This window comes from Corvus kubaryi, unplaced genomic scaffold (genome assembly GCF_017639235.1).
Source record: "Corvus kubaryi isolate FWS band 111438036 unplaced genomic scaffold, C.kubaryi_AGA036_p1.0 138, whole genome shotgun sequence".
NCBI lineage: Eukaryota > Metazoa > Chordata > Aves > Passeriformes > Corvidae > Corvus > Corvus kubaryi.
The window spans coordinates 13,182,026-13,208,819 of NW_024580672.1; the positions used below are offsets into that span (position 1 = coordinate 13,182,026).

General features: G+C 41.1%; 1 protein-coding gene across 4 annotated transcripts in view; it reads right to left on the reverse strand.

The window, feature by feature from the left end:
• Positions 1-26,794, reverse strand: part of LOC121660173 (VPS10 domain-containing receptor SorCS1-like) — a 264,051-nt gene that overhangs the window by 169,538 nt on the left and 67,719 nt on the right. For all 4 annotated transcript variants that reach the window (XM_042019278.1, XM_042019275.1, XM_042019277.1 and 1 more), the window contains exon 2: positions 9,690-9,757. In XM_042019278.1, the coding sequence (XP_041875212.1) occupies positions 9,690-9,757 (68 nt within the window). The remainder of the gene's footprint in view (positions 1-9,689; positions 9,758-26,794) is intronic.

The following is a 26,794-nucleotide window of genomic DNA, read 5'->3' on the forward strand; positions in this document are numbered from 1 at the left end:
GTTCAAATCTCTGTTAGACTTCACCCATGGATAGAGACTGTAGGCTTATGCAGCTGTGTCTCCACTCTCACTCTTCCAAGACGGGATTTTATTATCCAGTTTAATCTAAAACTCTCAGGTCGTGTACTGTACATGGGCAGGTAACGTAACCCCATTACCCACACATGCAGTGGTGAAGAAGCTTGCGTAAAGCTGGATGTAGGAAGGCCAGGACTCAGAGCTGTCTGTCTCGTTCCACAGCTCTAAACAGTGGAGAAATAAAGGAGACCAAAAATGCGTGGTTTTCTGCCTCCTCGATTGATCTTTTGGAGCTGACAATGTAAACACTTGAACTATCAGTAAGAAAACAGTGACTTGTTGATAAAACACAATGGGAGCTTAGAGCTGCCTAAAAATTCCTTTTATCTTGCTGTATTACAGAAGGGTAATTAAACAGACAGTTGTTCTGGCCTCCTATTTCCCTTTCAGGTTATTTGAAAAAGATTTTCTATTCAAATACAAAAAGACAATGCTGGCCTGATTTTGACTGCATCCCTTTTTCCCCAGAGGTTACAGAGCCCATCAGACTGGCAGCTGAATGCTGTGAAGACTGTAAAGCCTACAGCTTAACAAAAATCTCTCAGCAGCTCAAGACAGGCAGTCAGGGCCTGCTGGGGAAGACTGGCAGCTATTAATAAGCGACAAGGAACCTGCCATCTCTTCTGTCTGTGTCCTTTCCACCTAGCTTTGTTTCTCCCTAATATATGGGAAATACTTAGCACTCAGTTAACTCTGAGGGGGTGTCTCCTTTGTTCCTGCTCTGCCAAGTGAAGAGAGAGCATCTTTGTAGCATTACAACTGTGAAAGAGAAAAAATCCTCCGCTTTCATCAAAAGTAAATACTAACAGAAGTTCAGTAACAGAACAGAAGGTCTGTTTGTTTTTTTTAGTGCTGGATAGTGTAATCATATAAACCAATGGCCAACATTCAGCTGGTTTTCAGGAAAGCCAGTCTCAAGGTTCTGCTTGGCCTGACCTGAGCTGTGATCTGAGCCTTTGGTATGACAAAGAGGTACCTACGTGCTCAATTCATGGAGGAACCCACCACATTTTTATTCCAGTTCCATCCTATCCTGATTTGTCTTCTCAGCTGAGACACTTCAAGCAATTAAGAAAAAAGCTCTCAGGAACCAGGTGTGAAGAATCTATGTTTGGGCTTTCCCATCTGTACAGCTATTGAAGTTATTCAATTCTCCCTTCACTATGGGAAAACCAGGAAGTGGGGCTTTCTCCTACCACAGAAAAGCTGAGATTGAGAGCAACCACCCAACTCCAGCAGCTCAGGCTTGAAGGAAAACCAGAAGAAAATTAACAAGAACACCTACACAGATATGTACCTAGCCATACAATACAGCAGTAAAAGTACATTAGTAGAATGAACAACACACTTTCTGCAGGAAATTTGCCTTGGAGAAAGATCAGATATCAGTCTCTATCTCCTCATGAAGTCATTTAATGCACAATACATGTGGTGTTTCTGAATTTCTATTCCTTTTCAACTCAGCATCTCTCATAGATACTCCCATCTGTGTAGATTGCAAGATCATTGGAAAGAGATTTTATCTTCACACCCAACTACATAGCACACACTAAAATGCATGCTGGGAAAATTCATACAATTCTCTAGCAGAAGAAACTCATTTGGAGGATGGGGGAAATAATGGGTGAAAGGAGGGCTTTTTACCTCTCACTGGCAAAGCACAGTATCAGTTTAGAGCACATTACAAGCGATGTTCATAATCAAGAGGACATATCTTCCTCTGCCACTTAATGCATCTCGCCAGTGAAATGACTTGGAGTAATAGTAGCAGGAAGCTGCCAGCCAGGAGTGAAAAGTTCCTGGATTCCCCCATGCCTCCTCCTACGTAAGGGAAACTTGAGCTGCAAATTAATTCCTTGCTCACCAGGAATCGAGTCTCCCTTGGGTTGTCCCTGTCATACAAGGACAAACTTCCACAGTCTGAGTACACAGAGGCCCTCAATAGTACAGCCTAATGACAAGGGCAAAATGACCCTTCCTTGCCCTAGCTGGGCCAGTGACCTGCACAATACTCACTAACAGTTCTGTCCACACGCAGATCTGGAGCCTCACCCAATAGCTTCAGCCTTCCTAAAGGACTCTGTCCCTTCCTACTGAACAGCTCATGCCTTGATGTCCTACTTACATACACACACACCCCTCCACAGGCATGGGAGCCACTGGCAGCATCACACTCAAAAGCCAGCTTTGCTATCATTATTGAAGACACAAGTTGATTAATTGCGAGCTTTATTTGTTCTTTTCCATTTTGCCGAATTATTATTTGGTAGGTTAGAGAAATCAGAAAAAAAAAAAAAGACACTTCCAAGCAAGCCCTTATGTTTCAGTGTAAATGGTAGGCAGTTTATGCTGCACAACAAACATACCACTGATACATATTTAAATATGCATTTTTACAGCACATCTTTTCCAGGTGCTTCACTAAGTCCTCCAAGAAAGACCTAATGACATATGCCTGGCTCTTTCTGCAGTAACAATAAACTTTGACTGTTTCCCTGGATAGTTCCTGAAGTGCAGATGCAAAAATATTTGGGACCTGGATCTGAAAACCTCAGAGTTCAGATCTCAAGCTAGTATAATGCATTCAACTGAACCAGCTCTCTGTTAACCCAAGCTAAGCCCCAAATACACTTTTTTCCTTTTGGGGATTAGTAGTGGACATATCCCTCTGAAGAGATGAGTACAATTTTACCCAGCTCTGCAAAAGGACTGCATAGGTATGAAAGGAAGGGAAATATCAGAACACAAAGGGTGTTCTGCTTTCTGCTTATGAACTGGTAAGTACTGTGTGGTTTGTCTTTCTCCCTAGTCATCAGCTCCAGCCTAGCCTGTCTGCAGTTATTATACAGCCACAGCAGACGGATGAACCCCGTGGACCAGAACCAGAGACAGTTCTGTTTTACCAACATCATTTGAGCAAACAAGTGCAGCCTAGGAAACAGATATTGAAGTTCATCATCTAATTTTCAGGGTAAGAATGACAAAGTACATTTAAACACTGTATGCCTATAAAGTGGCATGAACATGGTGCATTTGTTACTTACAGTATACTGTTAATTTATGTCAGCATTAATATTCATTATCTTGATTTACATGTTTCTTTCATGCAGAAAATGGATTTGGATTCTTTCTGATTTACTTGATAACACTCCTACATTTCATGACTGGCTGCATCAGAGAACACATTTTTAATAGGCTTAATAAATTTACATCATCATTAGCACTGAATATTTTATCCTCACAGAGCAGGGAGTGAGAAGCATATCACTAAATCCTCAACTGATAATATCAGGGTATGACTCTGACTCTTCAAGCTAAGTCAAGGGAGAACTTACATGAGATTGATTAGACAAACATACATGATATGCCACAAAATGCAAAGGTTTTACTAGCCCTTTTTCTTTAGGGAAGGTAAAACTGGTAAAATTCAATAAAATTTAAGTTTCCTGCTAAACTAAGCATCTGCTGTGGGTTGTTACCTAGGTAGGTCATTCGGGGGGGGGGGGGGGGTTGGGTGCACTTTTTGTTTGATTGGTTGGCAGGTTGGCAGTTCAACCTTCCCACCCTTCATCTTTCTTTGAGCTGGTTTTGATAACAGGAAGAACATCCAAGGAAACTTTGGCAACCAAGTAGAAGAGTTGACTGTGCTAGAAGTTTTTATTACTGTAAGTCACCAGGGTAAAATGAGCCCTCTCAGGTACAAAAATTGATAGCTATAGAAACTGTTAGGTCCCTAGGGGTCCTGATGGCTGAACAGAGTGCCCCCCCACAAGAAAAAGGCTGCACTGAGCTCCACACACAGGGCATAAAAATCCATGTTCTAAACCCACTTGCAGTGCAGGCAGATCTCCCACTGTGATCAAACCATATAAAGATACTGCTTCCTACAGGAACAGCTGAGCGTGCAAACCCATTCTTCGCTCCCCCAGACACCCTCCAGCATCTCTACACAGACCAGCCAGACGTTTCTACGTTTTCAGGAGAGAAAATAAAAAAAGGATTAAACCAAAAGACACAAGGAAATGTCATTGTTACAATTTCACTAAAGGCCCATAGGAGATAATGTAGCAGCATTTATCAAGCTCTGATATTCATTTAAGAAAAGTTACTTACACTGAGCAACTGGAACACTGTATTTATAGATAAAAGCCTTTCAAATAGTCCTTTTCAAGTTCCTTTTTCCCACAGAACTGCTGGCTAAAATGTGCTTAATGAGACTTTCCTTCCCCTCACTTTTTCAGTTCCTCTCATATGGATTTGCTTCTCCTACCTACTTCACCTGAAAGACCCTAACCTGCTGTTGCAGAGCACACTGTCACTAAGCCACACACTATGACCTTATTAGTGTGGCTCAGCAGGTAGAAGATAAATGTGAATTGAAAACAGTCAATCTGCAAAACAGAAGTAAAGAACCTGCATAAAAGGTCCAGGAGAATGATGAACACAATAACAGAATGTCATAGGTTAGCAAGCAGTAGTGAGTATTTTGGACCAAACCACTACACTGATATAACCTAGAAATTCCCCTTAAAAGAAGTAAGCAAATGTGGACAAATATTCAAGTGTCCTGTTGCAAAAACTCTCTTGTCCGGAGAAGAAAATCTCCACAAACACATCGACAGTTCTGGGTGGCTACAGCTCTGATCTGCAGAGAGGGCAAGGAGCCAGGAAACTGCATGCAGAAATATCAACATGGGAGGCTTCAAAACACCTTTAGTATTTATAGCCACAGGGCTGGGGTCAACTCTGACTCTCCTCTGGATTACAACCCAAATTCCCTTCTTGAAAGGACAGAGCTGCAGGATGATGTGCAGTGGTGGTGGTGAAAGAAATGGATAACTAAATTGATGGAGGGGTTAAAAACAGCAGTTCAAGGTTAAACAAAATGGCCATGAAAAGCTAGAAACAGAGGTAGAAACAGATCAATTTTAAGCTTTCCAAGAATGAAAAAAAAACCCAGCAACTACAAACAACCCCCGCTTTACATATGGAAAATTAAATCTACATCTACATGAAACGTAAGTATTTTTCAGTGCCCTTGAGATTTCTTTATGGCATATGTGCAGAAGCTTCCGTAAAGCAGAAACCAGAAGCAGCGAAGGGCAGGTTGGAAGTAATAATTACTCCTGAACTGGGGAGCTCGGAGTTCAGGCAAAATGTTGGAGTGTCAAGATTACCATCAATAACTTCCAGAAGTAGCACAACAAAAGATTATGATTTAAAACACTCTCACACGAAGCAAACTCTACATCTTCCTAATTTCTGGCTGGAAAGGAAAGTTTAATTACTGTTATTTTTATACAAAGTTCCAGGAAATTACTCATTTCTGACCAAATACAGAGGTGTAAGAAGGCAAAGAGGTGAATGGCAGCACTCATGGTTTGACAGCCTCTCAAGCTCCTGAGGGAAAGTGTCGCTTATGCACATCTTTCCAAAGCATCATATTTACACAAATAGGAAAAGATTAGTCCTCCCACAGCTGTCTACAGCTCATGGATACCATGTGCACTATTCTGACATTTTTATTTATTTGAAATGTAAGCTTATCTTACTCCAGTGGTAAAAAACATCTTCAAACTCTCACAGATTAATCCTCTTTTTGATCTGAGAGATATGTACGAGAGGAAGAGAAATAAATCCAATACACTCAGTTAATTGCTCAGTGACAGATAATCTTTCCTCCTCCATTTTCTTTCTCTTCTATAAAAAGAATAACAAAAATTAAATAAAAAGTTCTCAACTAAAACTGCGGGAAAACCTGCTGAGAGGATAACAGCATAATTAAATTCAGGCCCAGCCTGATGCAAAATTTCATTTACCATGTACAGAAGCAGCAGTTCACCTGCCATACAAAGCTCAGTGCACACAGAGCCTAAACAATCTAGATAGATTCTCCCTGTCTCTTTCCTCTAACTGTATTTCACCCCCTCATGTCTGTCACCAGTGGTCTTTTAATTCATCAGTAGTTTTAGAAGGATGATCTCCATCTGTTAGTGTTGCAGCCAGCTGTAGTTAAACTGGCTGAAAAATAACAAAGAAATGTAATCCTAGCAGGAAGTAATGTGTTTATAAAGAGGACAGATTCATATCCTGTAGGCAGTGGCACAGTTGGGTTATAGGTGGTTACAGTCCTATCAGTAAGACTGCTTACACCCAAGTACACTTTGGAATGACAGATGTGCTTATAACCAACTATTACATAAATGACTTGTGCCAGTGACATGCTTCTACAGCCCCTCATCAACCTTTTGAGAGCACACTCGGCACAGGAGGCAAGAGTGGTATTTCTTTGCTATGCATTCAAGACAGATTCCTCTTCAGTTGTGGGTACCTGCAGAACTACCTTTCTCCTCTATCCTTCAGAAACAGAACTCCTGATATCAGAAAGCAAACCAGACATAAGATGATGTTTTCTTCCATTCCCCAGAATGAAACCCAGAGGCACAAAATAAATTGCAAGGTATGTTTCACCCCTTCTCTCGAACCTGTTTTTTTCCTATCCTTTTCAAACAAGCAGGGAGATTTAAATTAACATGTCACTAAAGCAGCCAGGAGGAGCAACAGCTAATAACTCTTCCAGGTATATAGAATAATAAGATATGCCCACCTCACCATCTCTTTCCATCGCATTAAGAACAGAGAAGCTGTCCCAGGATCCTCGTAGGCGTAATTACCAGTGACCTGACAGCATGCCTGCGTGTTGAGGGGGGATCTAACAGCAGAGCCAGATGCAGGACAGAGCACAATGTAACCATCAAGGGCTTGTTTAAGGTCACAGGATAGAAAGAAATACAAAGAAGTGCACTGGCAGCTTCCAGAGCAGCCATTGAGCACTGAAGAGCCAATCACAAATAATGGAGCACTGGAAAGACAAGTGGGTTACTTCCGGTTTTCCAGCATTGCCCCATTCAAAGCACTTGCCCAACGGTTCTGGATGGTTGGCCATGCAAATGCAATCAAGTCCTGAAAAGTGACACGTGCCAAGTGAAGCTGAGGGTTCAAAGTAAGACAAGGGGTTCCTCAAATAATTTATGGAATTCCTTGTTCTGAAATGTCACAGGTACTAAAAATTTTAACACACTCCGAAAGATATTGAGAAGGTCAGCTCATGGAATATTAATCCTCTGGTATATACTAAAACAGAAAGAAAATTATTCAGCTTCTCATAGACCTTACACTGAACGTTGAGGATAACTTAAAGCTTAAGAATGAATGCTAGTATAATACTAGAAGGAAGTGTCAGATATGATAATCATTTTCATATGGTCTTGGTGCCAGCCTATTTGGGGACATCATGTAGGAGTTGCACACACCCTCAGCTTTGAGCCACCCCGGGACCTGCAAAGCAGCTGCACAGTTCCTTATATCTCTTTCCAAGTCCTCTTTTCTCCTCTTGTCCCTCTCCTGCTCTGCTTGCCAGAGCTACCAGAGATTTAAATGACTAATGAATGTTTCCCCCAATTAATATTTTGACATCTGGTCATCTTAGAAGCAGACCTGAAGAGAGCAGGCATAGAAACTGGGAAGAATAAACAGGAAAAGCAGTGTGATTTTCTCCCTGTTCTTTGCTACTGGCTGATGTACTCTTGGGGAAGATCATACAAGAATCAAGAAACTGTAAAATCCAAGAATTAGAACCAGGCTAATTTTATGGAATTCTGAGATCATCAGGAGTGTGCAATTACTGGTGCTAAATAGACTGAGAATTGTTTTTCATAAAATACTCAGATTTTTACTTTTTCTCAGACTGTTTTTGGTAACAGAATTCCAAACTAGAGGAAACAATCATGCTATTCTTATGACGTTAATCACATTCTGACATTAGGACTGCCTGAGGTCAGGAAAAGTGCCCTGCACTCACTCTAGGACTGCTACACTGATGAGGTCCCAGCTATTTGTTACATTCTCCAGTGGCATCCACGCAGTCCCTTCCTTTTTAATCAGGGCAAATTTTATGCCGTTGTGGAATGCTCCACAGAAAGCAGAAACAGAAAAGAGCGTAAGGTCATCAGCACAGTTTTGTGCCGCATTCATACATCTCATCAGGAAGTGTGCTTTCCACTCTGATGTGGCTGCCCTAGTTTCAGTCAGAAAATAGTATCTCAACACAATCCTGCATCACATAAGCAGATCTTCAGCACTGTCAGCAATGGGGAAGGAGGTGTCTTTGCATGCTGAAATGCTACATCTTCTGCAATGACTGACAAAAGAGAGCTGAGTATTTCCCAGGGTGGAATGACTTAGGGTAGTCAGAGAAAATGGAAATATTTTTCATATTTATGAATATTCTTTTTTAAAACCATTGAGAAATTAAACAAATCTAGCACAAACTCCCTTTAGAAAAACACTGCCAAAGCCACAGTCCTGAAAGACCCTTTATGTGTGCACACACCATAGTAAACACAAAGGAACAGAAAGTCATGGCAGCAAGGTGTATGAAAGAAAAGATTGATTAACTTCCCATAGAAGGATGAAAAACCATTTATTCAACCCCACAAAATACTAATACTTTTGAGTATTCCTGTTACTGCTCAGAATAAATCTTAGAAGTACTGTGTTTCTTTAAGTTTTAGTCTGTTTGTTTATTTTTGGGTTTATTTTTTCAGGCCAGTGGGTGAAGCAATAGCCCGAGTTCAGAATATCCTTCATATCAAGTCCCTCCTCTGTCATTCTATTAAAACCTGCTCAGCTCCTGAGCAAAAAGCTTATTTGTTCTACTTCTGACCCCAAATTCCCCCTTAGAAAAGAAAACCCCTTTCCTACACAAGTTTATTACAAGTTCGTTCTAACAAGAAGTTTTAGTTTCAAATACCCAAACTTTTCTTCTATCCTGCCAGTAGCCTATCCACCTTCATCAGTGACCTGCATACAAAACTCCTAAACTTCCCACCAAAGTTTCACAGATGAAACCATGAGAAAACCTCCCTTTCAGCTCATGAAAGTAGTACCAGGGACATATGAAAGAGGAAACACCTCTTAGATTAATTTTTCAGAGAAATAAAAATAGACACCATCTGCTCCCATTGAATCCAAATAACTGCCTTAAGAAATTGTTCACGGCCCAGCTCTTTCCTTTGGTTCACATGGTACATGATATGCTTTTAAATCATGAAAGTATCAAAACATTCCCTATAAACTGGTCCAGCAGTCAAGTTGACACAAGTGGAAATCAATTATCTAGTACTAATCCCATCAGTTCTAATCAACAGACGTTGAATACTCACTCATAGGTATTTCCCCCAGGCTCAGAAGCACTGGCTTTTCTTAAGGATCATTCGGGCAGACGAGCCATGAGATCCTTCATTATAAACAAGGACTTTAGGCTGCTCAGTTCTCCCAAAAGTAAACCAATTGGTTGATTTCAATCTGAGTAAGATGGGAAAGGGGAAATCAAAAGACAGCATAACTATGATGTACCTTATCTAGCTGAAACAAGACAATCAGACTTCAGCCTTTTTGTCCTTGAATATGAAAGAAAAGGAGTGAGAGAGGGTTTAGCTAGAAACCTTTCAGCACATTTAAAGAAATCCAATTAATTTCAATAAAAGAATTGTATCAGGCTTTTCCTATTTAAGTAAGGTGGTAATTATTAACTCAATTTATCTCCATACCTCCAAAGAGAGCTCTCTGTGATGCTTCCCAGGTTGTAGTCATACAGCTTTGTCAGAATTAGAATCACCTAAAGGCAAAAGAAGAAATCATGGTTAGTCTCAAACAATTACAATTTCACAGAACTGAAATGACCCCGGGGAGGGCTTAGGATTCCTTTAATGGGTGCTTAACGTAATTGAATGAATAGTTAAAAGCATTTGCCTAAACTGACATGGAAAGAATTTGCAGAGATACATGTTGAGCCAATTGGACCTTTTTTTGTTCAGTTCCTCTGCAGGATATCACCAGCAGGTTCCTCCCTTAACCCAAAGAGGCAGAGTGCAGTGGGAATGAGTTCAGACCTAGACAAAGCTTCAGGATAGAAGACAAGATCTCGTATGCAGTAGAAATAGTGATTATTTCCTGCTCTGTTTCACAGACACAGAAACTGCTGATCCTTTTCACAGCTGTGGTGCAGAGATAACCCACTGGCCTGTCTCCAGTCAAACACTTTCTGGGTGCAGCAGATGATTTGACACAAGCAAATGACCACCAATTTTGACTTGGGAGACCCAGCCTGGATATCAGGAAAACACTCAATAAGGATAATAGTTCAACACTGGGACAGACTACCCAGAACATCTGTAAAGCCTCCATGCTTGGAGTTTCTTAACACCTGGCTAGACAAAGTCATGGCTGACCTGATCTACAGCTGGTGATAACACTGCCTCGAGTAAGAGGTTGAACTGTGGACCTCCAAATATCTGTAACAACCAGTGTTTCTATAACTCCAGTGAAAAGTTTTAGGTTCAGACAGAATGGAAGTGTTTCCAAGTTTATGACTTTTATTAGCTCTTTTGATAAACAGCTTTTCCCTCCTGCCAAAAAAGGCACTTCCAGAATAAAATTATCTTACCGGGGGAGGAAAGCAATTTTAGCGAAAAGAATTTCCAGCAAAAGATTTCAGCCCGCTCTTTTGTTAGTGTCTTCAAAAAATAATTTCTGACTTTAAAGATGATGGGCTTCTTTAACAAGATTTACATTTGGGACAAACTACCAGACCATTACTATTGCTACTAATTTATTTTGTGTGTCTCCCTCCAGGTGACTGTATATCTTATCCTCCTCCCTATCCCATTAAAACCGCAGTAAATTAGAGACCCAACTCTCATCTGACAAAACCTCTGATCTATATACCTCTTACTATTTTCAGCCTGGGTTCCTAAGAAATGAGGCTCACAGACACACAGTCCCCTGGTCCCTGGATAAAATTGCCAACTTCAACCAGTTTGGCAGAGCAGCAAAGGACTGTAGGAATTTCAGTGCCCATCAGCCCAGTGCCAGCTGGCACAGGAATTGCCACATGGGGAGGAGCAGACCTCACCACTGCCTTTTCCAAAGCCAACAGCCCATCTACCTCTTACACACCAATAGCTCTGAAACAGCTATAATGGGAATTGTCTCCTTCCAATACGCTCAGCATGTGAGACAGCAGAAAGAGCTGATGTGGGAGCTAAGGGAGCACAGTTACTGCAAGAGAGGAAGGCATAGGGGGCAGAGAACACACCTCTGACAAGACATCTCTTTCTACAGCACAAATCCCAAATCACTCCTAGCATGGAGAAGGGCTGCCCAGAGCATTTCGTATCTGCACGAGCACAACTCACATGCAGCTCATGGGGAAACTCACACAACAGCCACAATCCCCCTCTGCTCCCCAGGGCGTCCTGACACGGACATCCCCTCTGCTCTCCAAAACCCCAGTGCTGGCAGGGAGGAACTTCCCTCTCTCCTGGCAGGTCCCTCTTTGAAGAGTCAGCCAAGATGGGAAGGCCCAGGCGAGGCAGAAGCCAGAGCCAGCGTGGACACAGGTTCTATGCCAAGGCTTGCATGAATCAGGGCTTTTTAAGTCCTAAATTTCAAACTCCACCCTCCCAGGAATGCTTATCAATGACAGCAGGGCAGCTGTCTGCTCCAGATACAGAGCTGTGTCACTGCCACCCCTCACAGCACCCTCTGAACACGTCTGCAAATCCCCTACTTAGCAAGTACATAAAAATCAAGAGGGGAAGATGAAGGAAGAGGAGGGGGTGTGCACATAAAGCCTTTGTGAATAACAACCCCCTGAAAGGTGGCAGTGAGCTCCATGATGTTCAGTGCCAGCCTGTTTGGGGACATCATGTAGGAGTTGCACACACCCTCAGCTTTGAGCCTCCCTGGGACCTGCAAAGCAGCTGCACAGCTCCTTATATCTCTTTCCAAGTCCTCTTTTCTCCTCTTGTCCCTCTCCTGCTCTGCTTGCCAGAGCTACCAGAGATTTAAATGACTAATGAATGTTTCCCCCAATTAATATTTTGACATCTGGTCGTCTTAGAAGCAGACCTGAAGAGAGCAGGCATAGAAACTGGGAAGAATAAACAGGAAAAGCAGTGTGATTTTCTCCCTGTTCTTTGCTACTGGCTGATGTACTCTTGGGGAAGATCATACAAGAATCAAGAAACTGTAAAATCCAAGAATTAGAACCAGGCTAATTTTATGGAATACTGAGATCATCATGAGTGTGCAATTACTGGTGCTAATTAGACAGAGAATTATTTTTCATAAAATACTCAGATTTTTACTTTTTTCCAGTTGAGGAAAATTTACAAATCTTAAAACAGCCATGAAAGAAAACTCCATTGAGAATTTTAATCTCATCATTTGAGGGAAGAAAAATTGTAATTGACATCCCAAAAAGAATATGAAATGAAAAAAAAATAAATTAAAAGTGCCAATAGGAGAAATCAAAATATTTCCCCTCAAGAGGGCTGAAATGTCTCTTTTGTTCTTTTTTCTTCCTTGAGAAATTTCAGTAAAATACACACAATCTTAAAGTTCTGTAGTTCTCTTGGAACTGATGGGGGAAGAAAGCCAGCTGCATTCCATCACAATTCTTTGACAGAGCTCTAACAACCCTCCTGCAGAGGCATCCCTGGACCCATCCAAACATGCATGTCAGTTACTGACTAGCTACATCAAGAACCCTAAGCAATATTGTTATATCCTGACATTTTAGTAAATTTAGGATAAAATCTTAGCATTTACCATTCCCAAGATAATATCTGTATTTGACACCATGCTGTGGCATACACATGCACCAGCTTCTGGACTAAGAGCTTAGGTATCTCTACTTGGTGCAGATACCCTACTACAAAAACATGTGAGAGCTTTTCTGTCAGAAGCTTTTTAATTTTTGAGAATCTGTATCAGCTGTCAAATGTCTTTAAGATTATCCATGGTTTCAGCAGCCTCCTTGTGTCATTTACTATGGTTCAAATACCAGTAATAAATCTGCTCAAGCATATATGTACAAAAGAAATGAATCATTGGGCAGAAAATTAGTTATTTCTGCCCTAGAAGTCACTCTTCTTTTTTCCCCATTGTAATGATACTTGAGTAACCTATTCAAGGCCATGATTTTTGATATATTTACTTTTTCAGAAATCATTTTTCTCCTTTGCTGTTCTCATTTCTTTGTTATTTAGCCTGCAAAGGTTAGTTCATGTTTAAGATTGTTTCTTTGTCTTTTTTTCCCCCACCCTCTGTGGCTGTCACTGTGTAGTACTGAGGAACCTAATGAACAGAGACATGCATATTATGTTGTTCTAAATGTCAGAATAGGGGCTGTGAAGAAGCACAGTAATGAAATGAAAATAGTCTCTTGCCTTTTCTTCATTTCTTGCCTTGTTTTTGCTTTCTGGGACTGTGTGCTTTTCTCCCTTTTTTACCACTTACCAATCAATGCAAGCTAACAAGAGCAAGAAGCAAAAAACCAAGCAAACTAGAAATAGAATGAAAAGGAGCTAAAAATCCAGTCTTATTCCAGCTCTGCTGTGAATACAGATAACCCTTCCTCTTGCATAGAAATACAAGGTTTCAGAAAGTCTGTTATTCATTAGGATCAGCACTTGAAGTGGATTATTCTGCCATAGCAGGTGGGAAAGAGGAGAGACAAAAGTTTATCACTTCTGCACTGACAGCTCAGAGCAGAAGATATTTGATCTTGTGTTTACCACATCCCCAGTGAGTGCACCTACGAGGAGATAGAGCACTGAAAATGGTTTTAGTTACTCATACAAAGTGCAAGAAACAGACACCTGGGAAGACAGACTGACAAAAGAGGTACTTAAACCTGGCCCATCATTTCCCAAAGAAAATCAGTCCCCAGTGGCTATTCTAGGAAGGAGCAGGCATTTGCACCTTGGACACCATCATGTCTTTCTTCAAACCATAAGAGCATTTTCAAAGAAAACATACTTTGTTAATCACTCCTAACCTGTACTGCTTTTCAAGACTTGGGATGTGAAGGACCATCTACAGGTTCCAAAACATAAATCAGTGTCTGGGAAGAAGAGACTTCCCTGTGAATTTGCCAGGTTAGTCCCTAAGAGGATCTTTGCTATCACAGGAGAAATTCTAGGGCAAACAGGGTTAAATTTTTCCCAGACCTACCTTGGCTTATGACCAACTGATCCACTCTGTCTCATCATATCCTTCCATGAACTTCTGACCCAGGTTTACACCTGGCTGAGATCTTTGTCTTGACCCTGTTTTCAGCTACTCTGTAAATACTTCTAGCAAGGCTCCCTCAGGATATCAGCCAGAGTTTGTCCTTTACTGCAGTGCAAGTTCCAAATGTAATTAAATGGTTACATTTAAACTGACTTTTCTCCCCTGGCAAAAACTATTTCTCTCATCAAACAGTGCTGAACTAACTGGCCAGGAAGGTGGTGAAAGTCTGCACACTGCTACTGATCAGGTTCATAACACACTGGGAAGGAAGTGACAGGCTGCACTCTGTGCCCATGTAACTCATCTGGGGTCATGACGTGTGTCCTCAAAGCAAATCAGCCACAGCTACACAGAATCCAGCACTGAGGAACTCTCAGCACACTGGGGCAGGCAGCTGTAACACTCCCCAATACTCACTGACCATGGCAAAATTACTCCTGGGAATGCTACATGAGTACCATGTCAAAAGATGTCCATACTCATTCAAGCCCAGCTGAACAAGGACATGGACTACAACCATCACTGTGTTCAAGGTTTGATCACCATTATTAAAGACCCACTACACAACCTGGTCTGTGATAATCCAACTCAAGTTCATTTACACCAACACAGCTCTTCAATAAATTTTATCAGAGGTATTCCCATCACTACCCCCAGGCCCTCTCAGCAAGTACTTCCCACCTTACACAGCACAACAGGGTCTAAATTCATAACAAACACTTTCATGGCTTTGTAGTGATAATATTTTCTTCAAACAGAACATCACCATCAAATTTCTAAAGGTGTTCACTGTAGCTTCTTGGGCCCTGAATTTTACAACGTTACCTCTAGACTGACCTAACCCTGTGCCAGAAAGATGGCCCCTACATGGGGCCCTTGAATCCTACAGGATTCAAATGCTGATTTCAAATCACAGTAGGCTTTCCTTTTGAAGGCAAAACCAGAACTTCTACTTTAATGTTTTCAGACTTTGATGCTTTACATGTAGTTTTGCATGCATTTCAGTCAAGGCTGAAGCTGTCCTGGGATAATCCACAGCACTAAAACCATGTACTTATTAGTCTACTTTCCCGACTTGCACACCATCAGCTCTCAGCATGAGTTGAGCACAGCCTGCTCATCAACATTTTGTTGGAATCATTTGGAAGTGGTATTTTTGATAAAGTATTTCTAGTACTTGATTTCTAGCCACTTACAGCAGCTTTCTGAATCAGCTTCTTGTGAGGACTGCAGATGAGGTGATCAGACATCTCCTTTCGACCACTGAAACCCCAGGAGAAAAAAAAAGGAAGGTTCCCCTGCACCCTGCCACCCTCGCAACCCAAAGAAAACCTTCAGGATGCTATTTTGTCCTGACTCCTTATCCAGAACCATGGATTTTAACATCTCAAGCTTCTATCTTCTATGCCTTGGGAGCATATTAATTTCCAGCATAAGAGAACTGACCTGAGTCTTCGTAACTCCACCTTTAGGTCTGTATTAGAACTAGTAACATAGCAGAAAGCATCCACTTTCAGTCACATGCCAGCTCCACACTCTGCACTACAAGCTGATCTTCAGGATGTGCCACAGCTTCAGGAAAGAACAGTTGCAACAGTCTTCCCTCTCCTGTGGTGCTTTCCACTCATGCAAGGAGCATGCAACACTTCTGGGACTCAGCACACGTGCAGTTTTGCTGCTCTGCTGTTACCAGCTGAAAAGGTTTAGTCATAGGCACTGCCTCCCATAGAGACAGGCAGTCTGCAACATAACTCATTTGTTAATAAAGTATTGCAATATTTTACATACAGCTATGTAAAAAATGGTAGCTAGATTTAATGGAGTAAATACATTTGCAAGACTCTCCTGATGAAACAGTCACGCTGCCATCTAATTGGGAAGAGAGAAACACATATCCAGGCACAATCAAGACAGTTTAAGTACACCTCAATGTGCAGTGATCCATGAATCCCTTATTAAACTCTAGAGATCCTTTCCATCGCCTACTTAACAGGAACGTAAGTCAATAACAAAGAAGCACTAAATTAAGTTTTCACAAGCTTGCTGGTCTGCTAAAATTGAGCAGGAAACTAAAGGACTTGAAGCTTTTCTATGCATTATGCATCAATAAACCATCATTCTAAGGATGCTGTGCTTGAGAGTGTGCACATTCAAAAACTGGAAATAATTGGGCAGCTATCTGTTCCCTTCTTAATCTCTGCTTTCCCAATATCACCCAGAACCCTGGGACTGTAAATAAGGGGGAACACAACCAGAACACAGAAATATTCTCAATGAACTGTTTGGTGAGACAGCTACATGAGGAAATGTTTTCAAATAAATTCACAAATAAGCCTGAATAATTCACGACTGAGAATTTTACAGGCTGCTCATGAATAAAAAAAAAAACAAAACACCAAATGAGAGAACTCATTATTTGGGGCAAATTACTTATACAAATCTTATTCTTCCTATTATTTTTAGCAACTTTGTGCCAGCCAGCAGTATCAGGGACTCTATCAAGTACTCTAGTAGCAAGAACTATAGAGTCATGAAGACTTTTGTGATTTGCTTTCCACATGGACTGCAGATCAACAGGGGTGCAATGATAGAGGAGGACAACCACATGGTTACACAGCTAAACTACCAACTCTCCATTTCTGTCTCTGTTACAAAGAACCCATAAAGTAAAATTCCTTCATTTTTCTGCATCTACCAATGAACAGAAAAAAAGGCCTGATATTGTCCCCCATCCCACCTGTGGCACAAGCGACAGAAGTTTAGAGAGAAAGCATTAAAAATTGTCCATGTAGAGGGTGGCTCTTCCCCTCAATAACTTCCAGAATCAGCAGATTACACTCTTCCTAATTCAAAAACTATTGCGATTATTGTGCCTAATAATAAAGGATCAGAGAGAGCTATCAAGGATGATCAAATATGTGGAATGGCCTTTTTTTTAGTGAGAAATTACTCCAACTATCAATCCAAGAAAGAGACAAAGGAGATATGAAAGACATCTGTAAAGTCATGAGTGTACTGAATTTATTATTCACTAGTTTCCAGCATACAGGACCAAGCAAAACTGGGAGTTTAAAAATATTATGTATATATGAGTGGGAAGGTCATTCCCACTGCATTTTGTGGATACTGAAAATTTACTATAAGCTCAAGGGGAGACAGAAGTTCAGGGAAAAAAATGTGCATTGAGGTCAGTTAAATAACACTATATGTAGCAATGTTTGTGCAAGTTTTCCCAGGTATACAATTTTAGCCACTTAAGAGTGAATATGGCCAATTCTTTTGCTCTTATAGCTATCATAGGTAGCTTTAGGACTCATGAACTTATATAAATTTGTTTATAGTTATTCCTATTTTGACATCTATAAAAACCACCTGTAGGCCAGAAATTCAGTGTTTGCCAAACACAGATACCAGTACCTCCTTTCTTAATCTTGTATAATTCAATCAGCAGAGCAAGATGCATGGCAGTTTCTATCATACCCAGCTTACAGGGGTCCCTGGCATGGTGACAACTTTTAGAATAGTCAGCAACAAAAATTACTATAAAGAGAGGTAAAATATGGCATCATTCTCCCTCAAACCTTTTAAAGATGGTCCCAGTCTTCATGCCTGTCATCAGGATGAAACAGAAATTCGTTACAGTCTGAAAAGAATTTAAAATACTGCCACCACCAAAGCAGAGAGAAGGAAACTGTAATAGCTAAAGCCCAAAGGTCAGGACACTGAGTTACTGCTTCTCCTGGCTTTGAAAAGGACCTAAACTTAGGCCTATCACATTCCAGAAAAACACCTTGGCCACTGACATGCTGATTAACTTAAAAAGTGGAATTAATTCCCTGCTCTGAGTCCTTTTTTTCCACACTGAAATCCCCTTTCACAAATTCCCCTTTCATTCAATAAGAATCTGCTTCATGGAAATATTCCTGGGCAGCTCCAAACATGATTAACTAAACCAAAAAACCAAACACAAACCCAATAAATTAAAAGAAGCAAAAGGACAATCTAGGGAGTAAATTATTGTAGGAAAAAAAACCCAAAACAAGAGATACTTGGGTTTCTAAGCAAATGTAATAACCAAATTTCTTCCAGTGGCAGAATTAGGCAGGAAAGATGGGAAGGAGGACAAAAACAATGGAATAGACATCCTGTCAACTTGAAATGTTTTAATACAAAGGCAAATAATTATGAAAGAGACATGGTTTCATTTCAGAAGACAAAAGCTGGTACAGAGAGAATCGATTACACACTATAATTGCATTGACGCTTAAAAGCCATTAGCATGAGAGCCCTGTGCATGTTTCAGAAGGGAAATGTAGTCTTCTGTTTATTCATGTCACTGAATACCCACACAGGCCTTTAGGGGATTATTTCAGAATTAAGACCAGAGGAGGGTAAAGCCCTAAACTACTTGGAAAGAAAATTCTTCTCTTATGCCCCATTATATTCACTGCCAATCAGCAGCTTGTGCTTAAACATGCAGTCACTGCCAGTGATTTGGAGTGGACACCCAGAAAGGGTGGAAGGGTCAAGTGGAGAAAAGCAGTTTGCTGTACTGTGCCTAGCCTGCTCCTGGCTTGCTATTGAAACACTCAGAAACATTCCAGAGGCTCCAGGCTTTGCCAAAGGACAAAGATTTCAAGTGCTGAGAAACCGCTTCTGAAGGAAGTTTGGAAAGCCAGCAGATCTACAAGTAAAAACTTGCTTCTGAGGAGTTTCTCAGACATCTGATCACATCTGCAAACTAGGACTGCAGCATAGCCAGTGGCAGCTAAAACACAGCAGCACACAACATTCAGAAAAACAGAGAATATGCAAGAAAAGACTTTATGAAAATATGCCAGTCAGCCACTAGGATCCTACTTTGTAAGTTGTATTTATGGTGGTGCCTTTCTGGTTAAGACCTAGAAGTTCCTAAAGGATTTGGAAATACCCATGAATTCCAAACACACAGAGTTTTTCCCCAAACCAGTAATCCAAGCCTCTACTTGAACATATTTACCCAACTCTGAAGAAAGCATGAAGAGGAAAAATAGCCCAAAAAGCAACCAAGGTGAGAAAGGCTGAAGATACTTATCCTTGGGAAAAGAACCCTGTCCCGGGGGAAAGACTGGGGGTGGGGAATATACACAATCAAAAACCTGGGATTTATGCAACATCCAGATTGTTTATTCTGGAGCTCAGTACAGAATATAACAGTGAAAAATTAGCATGCAATGAACAATTTATTTAGCACTTTACTATTGTTTCAACAAATCACTTTCATGAAAGTGTTGTGTATTGAAGCAATAAATCACTGTTTAGCACTCTGGCACAAGCAAAAGATAATACCTGACAGTATTATTGAGTGATGTTGCATGGCCACAAGGCAACTACAACAGAGATAAGGATGATACCCTTGAATAATAGACTACCTTTCTCCCACTCCAGGGGAGAAATTGGATCTTTAAGGTAAAACTTTCATCCTGGGGCAGCAGAGGTAGTGAAACTTAAGACCGTAAGGTGCCTTTTGTCTTTAGGCCGCAAAAGTGTCCGGAAAACATTAATTGATCACTCCTTACAAGAGCTCTGTGATGTAAGTTGGTTTTATTACAAACATCAAGCATAGAAAGCTCAGGAGAGTTTGTTACAGGAGGTAGGGTGGGAATACTTACTCTGATGAACCCCTTGGTCTTCATGCTTGAAATCATTCTTCCTGTCCTCTAACAGGGTAAGAGGTGGCTTCATAAGGTCCTGACCTGCTCTGATGTTAAGTCACAGCTTCCCCCCTGCCTAGCTCTAAAAGGACATGAGCCAAAGCTTTCTATTCCCCTTCCTGTAATCCTACTGGATTTTGCATCCACCCATAACATAGATTTCTCTGACTAATCTTCAGTGAGTGATGAACAACACTACATTAAAATACACAAGGTATGCTTTTCAGAAACTGAGAAAACAAACAAGTCTGGTGTAAAGGTGATTTTTATTCTGCACAGTCTTTTGCCGCACTGTGCTGGGGACATTTATTTTTCCAAACACCTGTTCATCCAAAAACACTCTCTACCATTCCCTATGCATCTTACACTTACAAATGATAATAAAATGCATCACCATTGACAAACTTGGTAGGTCTCATCTTATGGCAACCTCCTGTTAATGGACTTAAATTAGAAATTAATTTGGCTCAGGCCTAAGATTCAGAAGGTGCCTTATGAGCTCTCTGGATGCCAACACTAACTTAGTGACTTGTTACCCCTCAATAGTGATAAGAAGAGAGGATGAAAAATCAAGCCCTTGTGTTCTCAGCTTCTCCCAAATCAGCAGATATCTCAGGGCCAAATTCAGCACAATACTTACTTTGTGTGTTAATCACATGAACAAAAACACAAAGCAAGAATTTAGTGCACTTGGTATGCCATGAACAAATAAGACAAACCATCCATTCAGCTTGAACTCACTGGTGTCCACAGGCCAGGAAATAGGAGGAATTAGAGTAACACATGGCTTTCTAGTGTCTCCTTGCTCTAGAAAGAGACAGGGCAGAAGGTAAGGACAGCTAACCTTAACTAATTAGATGTCTTTATTACTGAAAATTGGTTCACTCCAAAACTCCAGAGGAGTGAGCCCAGTCTCAAACAGAGATATTTCAATCATCACTGAGTACATTTTGCCATTTGACAAATTATTATATATGCCTGATTAGACAAGAGAAGTTCCACAGTTCCCTGCATTCTTCCACCCACTCCACCTGCAACAAAATATGCCATCAGCAGCTCAGTATTCATACTGGAAGGCATCCTGAGACCAGTTGTAATGGAAAGGTCGTATTTTCCAAGCTGTTTATAGACAGTAATTTGTAAAGCTGTAATGTCACATGTTGTCAATAATTCAAGGTGGGAAATTTAAACAGTTAATAGATCATCAATTCTTCACTTTCCCACCTTATCTCTTTCTCCCCAAGGAGCTGTTAAACCATGCTTCATCAGAGCATATTTCTTGAACCTCAGACTCAAAGGTTTCATTTGTTTATGGAAAGAAACTTGGGATGGTAAGATGTGAGTAATCCCATAACAGGCACCCAGGGATCATAACAGACATAAAGTGCACATTTCAGACTTGGGATATAAATTGCTGTTAAAGGTCTATTCTCACTGGGACTCTATATTCTATAAAACAGGTTGATGCTGTCAGAATGAAAACTGTTGCGTTTTAGCAAAGAGAAGAGGATTTAGTCAAAACAACTTGTTAAATTAAGATATATACAAACTAAGATCCTTCCCCCAGTTCTTTTGGGGGATAAAAACAAACCAACCAGACACACTACCCCCATCCAATTTACAGCCACCAGCTAAAGACAAAACAGCTCCCATGGGTGTCATCAACTCTGGCAGCAAGGCAGGGCAGGACTAGGAACAAGCACAAGCACCAATGTAATGACAGTGTAAGGGGTTTGCACCTTAGAAAGCTGCACCCATCTGTTGCTGCATTCCCACCTGGGATCCCCATGAAATTTCTTTCGGCAAAACAACCTTTGGGAAACTGAGAACATCTACTGACCTGCAGCACTGATGGAAACTTCCTCAGGAAGGAGATCACACAAAGCTTCAAGCTGCATGTTCACATTCTCACAGAAAAACTGAAATTGTGGCTATTATGTCAAAGTATGTCCAACAGAAGTGAATTATTCCATCTTGTAATCAGCCATACTATTTATAACTAACATATGTAAGACAATACATTTAGCAGCACAGTGGCCAAAATGACAGTTCCCTCAAGCTTAAAAAAATTTTTAAAAATCAAGGTTTTTATTCTTTAGAAAGTCCTTTATTGCTCTCTACACCTTTCCTTCCCCTTAAAACTTGAGTCTTATATTTCCTTTGCTAGAGTTTTAAGTATGTTCACTGTCTCCTACTTATAAAATAAAAAGAAAGACACATGTCTGCTGGCTGCAAAGGGTTCATCTCTTAAAGTTAGGGGGCAGGACAGTAACTTGGACTTCACACCTCCTCTTTCCCCTGGCACATATTTTATCAAGAAGCTACCTCAAAAGGAGGGGAAAGTCAAAGCATATTATAAACCAATGCACAAAAATCTTATTAACCCACTAAGATGTGTGACTAAGTTCCTATTATCTGAAGGACAAAAAACCTAAGCTGCCTTCTGCCTATATCCTCAAGGCTTTGGCAGAACACATAGGAAAGGCATGTCCCAAGTGACTGGTGAACTTCATTTTTGCTCCTTCTCCTCCTCATTCACTGTCAAGTGAGATATAAGAGGAGATATTTTTCTATATATAAACTACCTCAGTTCAGCATTTTCATGTGGTGTTTTGGGATTAGAGAAGCCAAGTCAGTTCCTGACTTCCTCTCTCAGCATAGGGCAAAAAACAAAAGACAAAAGGCTACTGAGTAGAAGCCCATTACCAGAACTGCAACACCCAAACCACTGACCATTTTTTGTAACATCTGACCAGTGCTGTCATCCAGGTCCAACAGTGATGATTAAAATCATCCTGTGGAAACAGATGTCCTTCAGACTTCAAACATTATAAGAAAACAGCACTGGTTTGATCATTCCCTCTAGTGAGAGTACTTTTGATACTTAAAAAAACCCCAAAACTCTCTTACATTAAACAAAAGCATACCAACACATGGGAGCAAGGAGGATTTCTTTATTGGGTGTCATCTTAACCCCAGAACTAACCCACACATCCCAATCTCCCTGATGGTTTTGCCATATATCCCTTATTGAGCTTGTTAAAAATGAAAAACAATGTATTAACTGTCATTTTCAAAATTCCTATAACTTGAGAAAAATTTATATTACTGCTTGCCAGCAAAACTAACCACCCTTCCTGAAGTGTGTAGCACAGAGAAATGGCCAATTCTTCTCAATACACTGCAGGGAAATGTATTCTTTCATCAACTGTATCAAATGCAACAGTGAAAGCTGGAGGAAATGTATTTTGAGTTCTTCTCAGAAATTCAAACTCTAATAAAAACCTTTTAGACTGAAAACTTGTGGTTTCAGGATTTCTGGGTATTCTTCCACAGCTTGTTAACATTACACAAATAACACCCTACAGATACAGAAGTACTGATTTCCAAACTCTATGGGCGAGAGTCATCCCCAGAAGTCTAACAAGGGATTCAAATACTTGAAGCTCTGGCAAGTCACAGATAATCTGGGAGCACTAGAGAGCATTGGCTTAGAGATTTAATTTCAGAAGCACTCAACGGTTTGAAAATAATTTTTGTACTCTTAGGTACTCCCTTCCTACAAAAAAACCCCCTTCATTTCCGAGTGCAAACCTGCAGCAAAATAGGCATCTCTCCTACTTAAACATTTCTGCTTTTTCAGCATTGCATTCCCAAATTTTAGTCCACTGATCTTTTCACTCACCAACAGCAAATCAATCTGCCCTTGCCCTAGACTAAGAAGGGGTTTAGAGACCTGAATTTTGCCCCAAAGCTGGACATTGCTTCCATACCTCTCTCATCTGCATGCCATTACACCCAAAACACACTAGAGAAAGAGCATGGATTCATTTGTTATAACTGAGACTCCCCCTTAAATAATTTCTAAAGGAAACTTTCAGCCCTGTCACCAGTTCACTGACCCGTCTAAATTTGTCTTACACTTAGTCAGCCATTTATCAAGACAGGTATGAAATGAAGCTTTACATACCATTCCCTTTGACTTACGTTTTACATTTGACACATGTGCCTGCAGGGGAGCACATACCACTTTTTCCCCACCATCTCATCTGCTTGCTCAACACCTGTCCTCAAGGAGAGTGATATTTCTGTATTTCTGCCTTAAAGCCACACAAGCAACTGAATAAATAGGCCTTATGTAAGAAAAATATTCTCATAATTTCACCTACCACCTTTATCCTCAGCTGCTTGTTCCATTTATATCAGTAAGGAAAGTAGATTATTAGCCTTTACGCTTGGCTTGCCATTAATCAAACAGCTCAGTGTTGTACCATAAGCACCACCAGCAGTTCATATTCCCCAAAAAGACTGAAGAGGGAAGAAATAACCTGGTATCACTTGATGTACTTCCAGTGGAGCACCAATAATTTCAATCAGTTGCAGATACCATTTAGGGAAGACAAAACATTCCCAGGAATTCTTCCAATGGGAATAGTGCACTCCGAGGAACAGATCTTCAGCCAGTGGAAAGCAGCAGAACATGAGGAATTATTGCCTCCAACTTCCTTCAATGAAAGATTTGCCTCACTAGGAAACAAACACAGCTGGGAAAACCCAAACAAAAAATGAAGTAGGCAAGGGCCGCAACTGTTGCCCCCATTTGCTCTAAGCTCAGGAGCCCTGAAAAATAGGTTTATAAGCTGCAGGAAGCTCAGCTCTCCAAGGGCTTTCCCTTACTCTTTTTCTACTGCAGAGACAGTTTCATGCATACATTTGAAGGCTACCCCCCAAACTGAAGAAAAGAAATTCTGTTAGCACTGAGCTTTATCTGTCAAGAAACTAATGAAAGCCACTTCCTAATTTGAAAAGGACAACACTGATGCTATTTGCGCCATGCTCACAAAAAACCACATAACTGAGAGTGGCGGGTGTCTGGGTAAGCAACACTGCATGTTACCCTTCACTGCAAAAACACTCCCTCAATTTTATCATTGGCCTTGCAGTATCTGCTGTACTAAAGATGTAGCTGATGCTACAAGAGGGGCTTATGTGCAATTTTATGAAATAAAAAAAAACTTGCTTTCCCATTTTTGTTAAAAATTCAGAAACTATCCCTAAAAAACAAAGCATATACACCATTCATCTGGAAAAAGTCTCATGAACTTGTAAGTTGTCATTATGATTTTTCCTCAACTGTGAAGATATAATACCAAGACACAGCATTACCAGACAGTGGCTTCTCTTTTTAATGGGGTAAGTTACAACCAGTGTGAAAAGGTATCAGCTCTACAGATCTAGTTATGACAACCAAAACCAAAATTCAGTTCTCCGTAATGAGCTTCCTATCACTTTAAAAGGGTTTATCACTGTACAAATGCATCTAAAGATTAAAGACTACTCAATTGAAACTCACTGACATGTCATTAAACCAGTAAAATCTTTCCATAAAAACTGTCTTATTCTTTTAAGCCAGTTTCTTCTTCAATAGGAAAAAGAATTTTAAGAATTTTAGAAGATGATTAAAGCAAAACCAAGCTGAAAAATAAAAATGTCACATTGTTTCCCAAAGAAAGAACCCGGGTCCTCTGGCTTTAATTTCCTACATAGAGAAAATATGTTATTTAGTGTTATCTCCATGTTAAATTTGAAAAGGTGCTGCAAATACCAGCACAAAATGAACCAGAACATTTTGCTGGAAAAGAAGCAGATGAAGAGGCAGTAATTCTGGTTCACCACTACCAATCTTGCTAGGAAAAAGCAGACAACCTGGAGTCAGAGACAGAGCTAAAGAGTTTTTTGTTGTTACCTCCCAGCTTTTCCTATTCCTTCCTCCCTCTGTATGCAGAAAGCAAAGCGACTGCTCATGTCAAACCAGTACAGTGACAAGAAACTCTGCACCTGACAGAGAGAAAGGAACAAAGTGAATACAATCCTTGCCATCAGCTGCACAAAGCACAGCTCAGCCCAGCTGGATGCAGCAGCACTGAAACACAGAATGGCATGAGCAGAAGCCTGATGTTGAATTTTATTTTAGGTTGCCTCAAGTTAATCTGTAGAGCTGCACCCAGAAACCCCCCAGTAATCTCCCCCAGAGCCCATCCAAACCAATGCTGTGCTCCCCAGAGGGTCAGTTCCACTGAGAACTGCCAGGCAAGAGCTGCACCACATTTGTCTTCAGGTTTGTTCAATGGGAAACATTTGAGTGTCCAAAGGCGGGCAACAAAGATGGTGAAGGGCCCTGAGGGGAAGCCGTGTGAGCAGCAGCTGAGGTGATTTGGTCTGTTCAGCCTGGAGAAGACTGAGGGGAGACCTCATTGCAGTTACAACTTCCTTGTGAGGGGAAGAGGAGGGGCAGGCGCTGATCTCTGCTCTGTGGTGAGCTGTGACAGGACCCGAGGGAATGGCCTGAAGTTGTGTCAGGGAAGGTTTCGGATGGACTTTAGGAAAAGGTTTGTTGTAATGCTAGGTTTAGTTTAGCAGGCTGCTGCTTTCCTGAGAGCTCAGCGGGGATGCTTAGGGCAGTGTGACCATGTTCGCCCTCCCGCAGTCCATTTCGGACGGCCCCGTGGTTCTTGCTCCGGCAGCTACAACCAGTGACGGCAAAGGAGGCAGAGACCGGTCTCCCATGAGGGTTTAAGAGGATCTTTAATCTTACATCTTGTCCCAGCAATCCCCAGAAGCAGAGAGACCTGGTGGTTCGGGTGCAGGGGGGTTTTCTCAGGGCCTATGGGGCGGTACCTGGGCAGGGTTGGGGTACAGGAACCAATAGGGAGAGTCCGAGGGAGTGGTCAGGGCTAGGGGCAGGGGAAAAGTGGGTGGGGAACAATGTGAAAGGCATTTAATAAGTGAATCAGTGGGAGATACAACACCGCAAAGGTTTTTCATCCAGAGGATGTTTGGGCACTGGAACTCCCCAGGGCAGAGCTCAAGAAGTGTTTGGA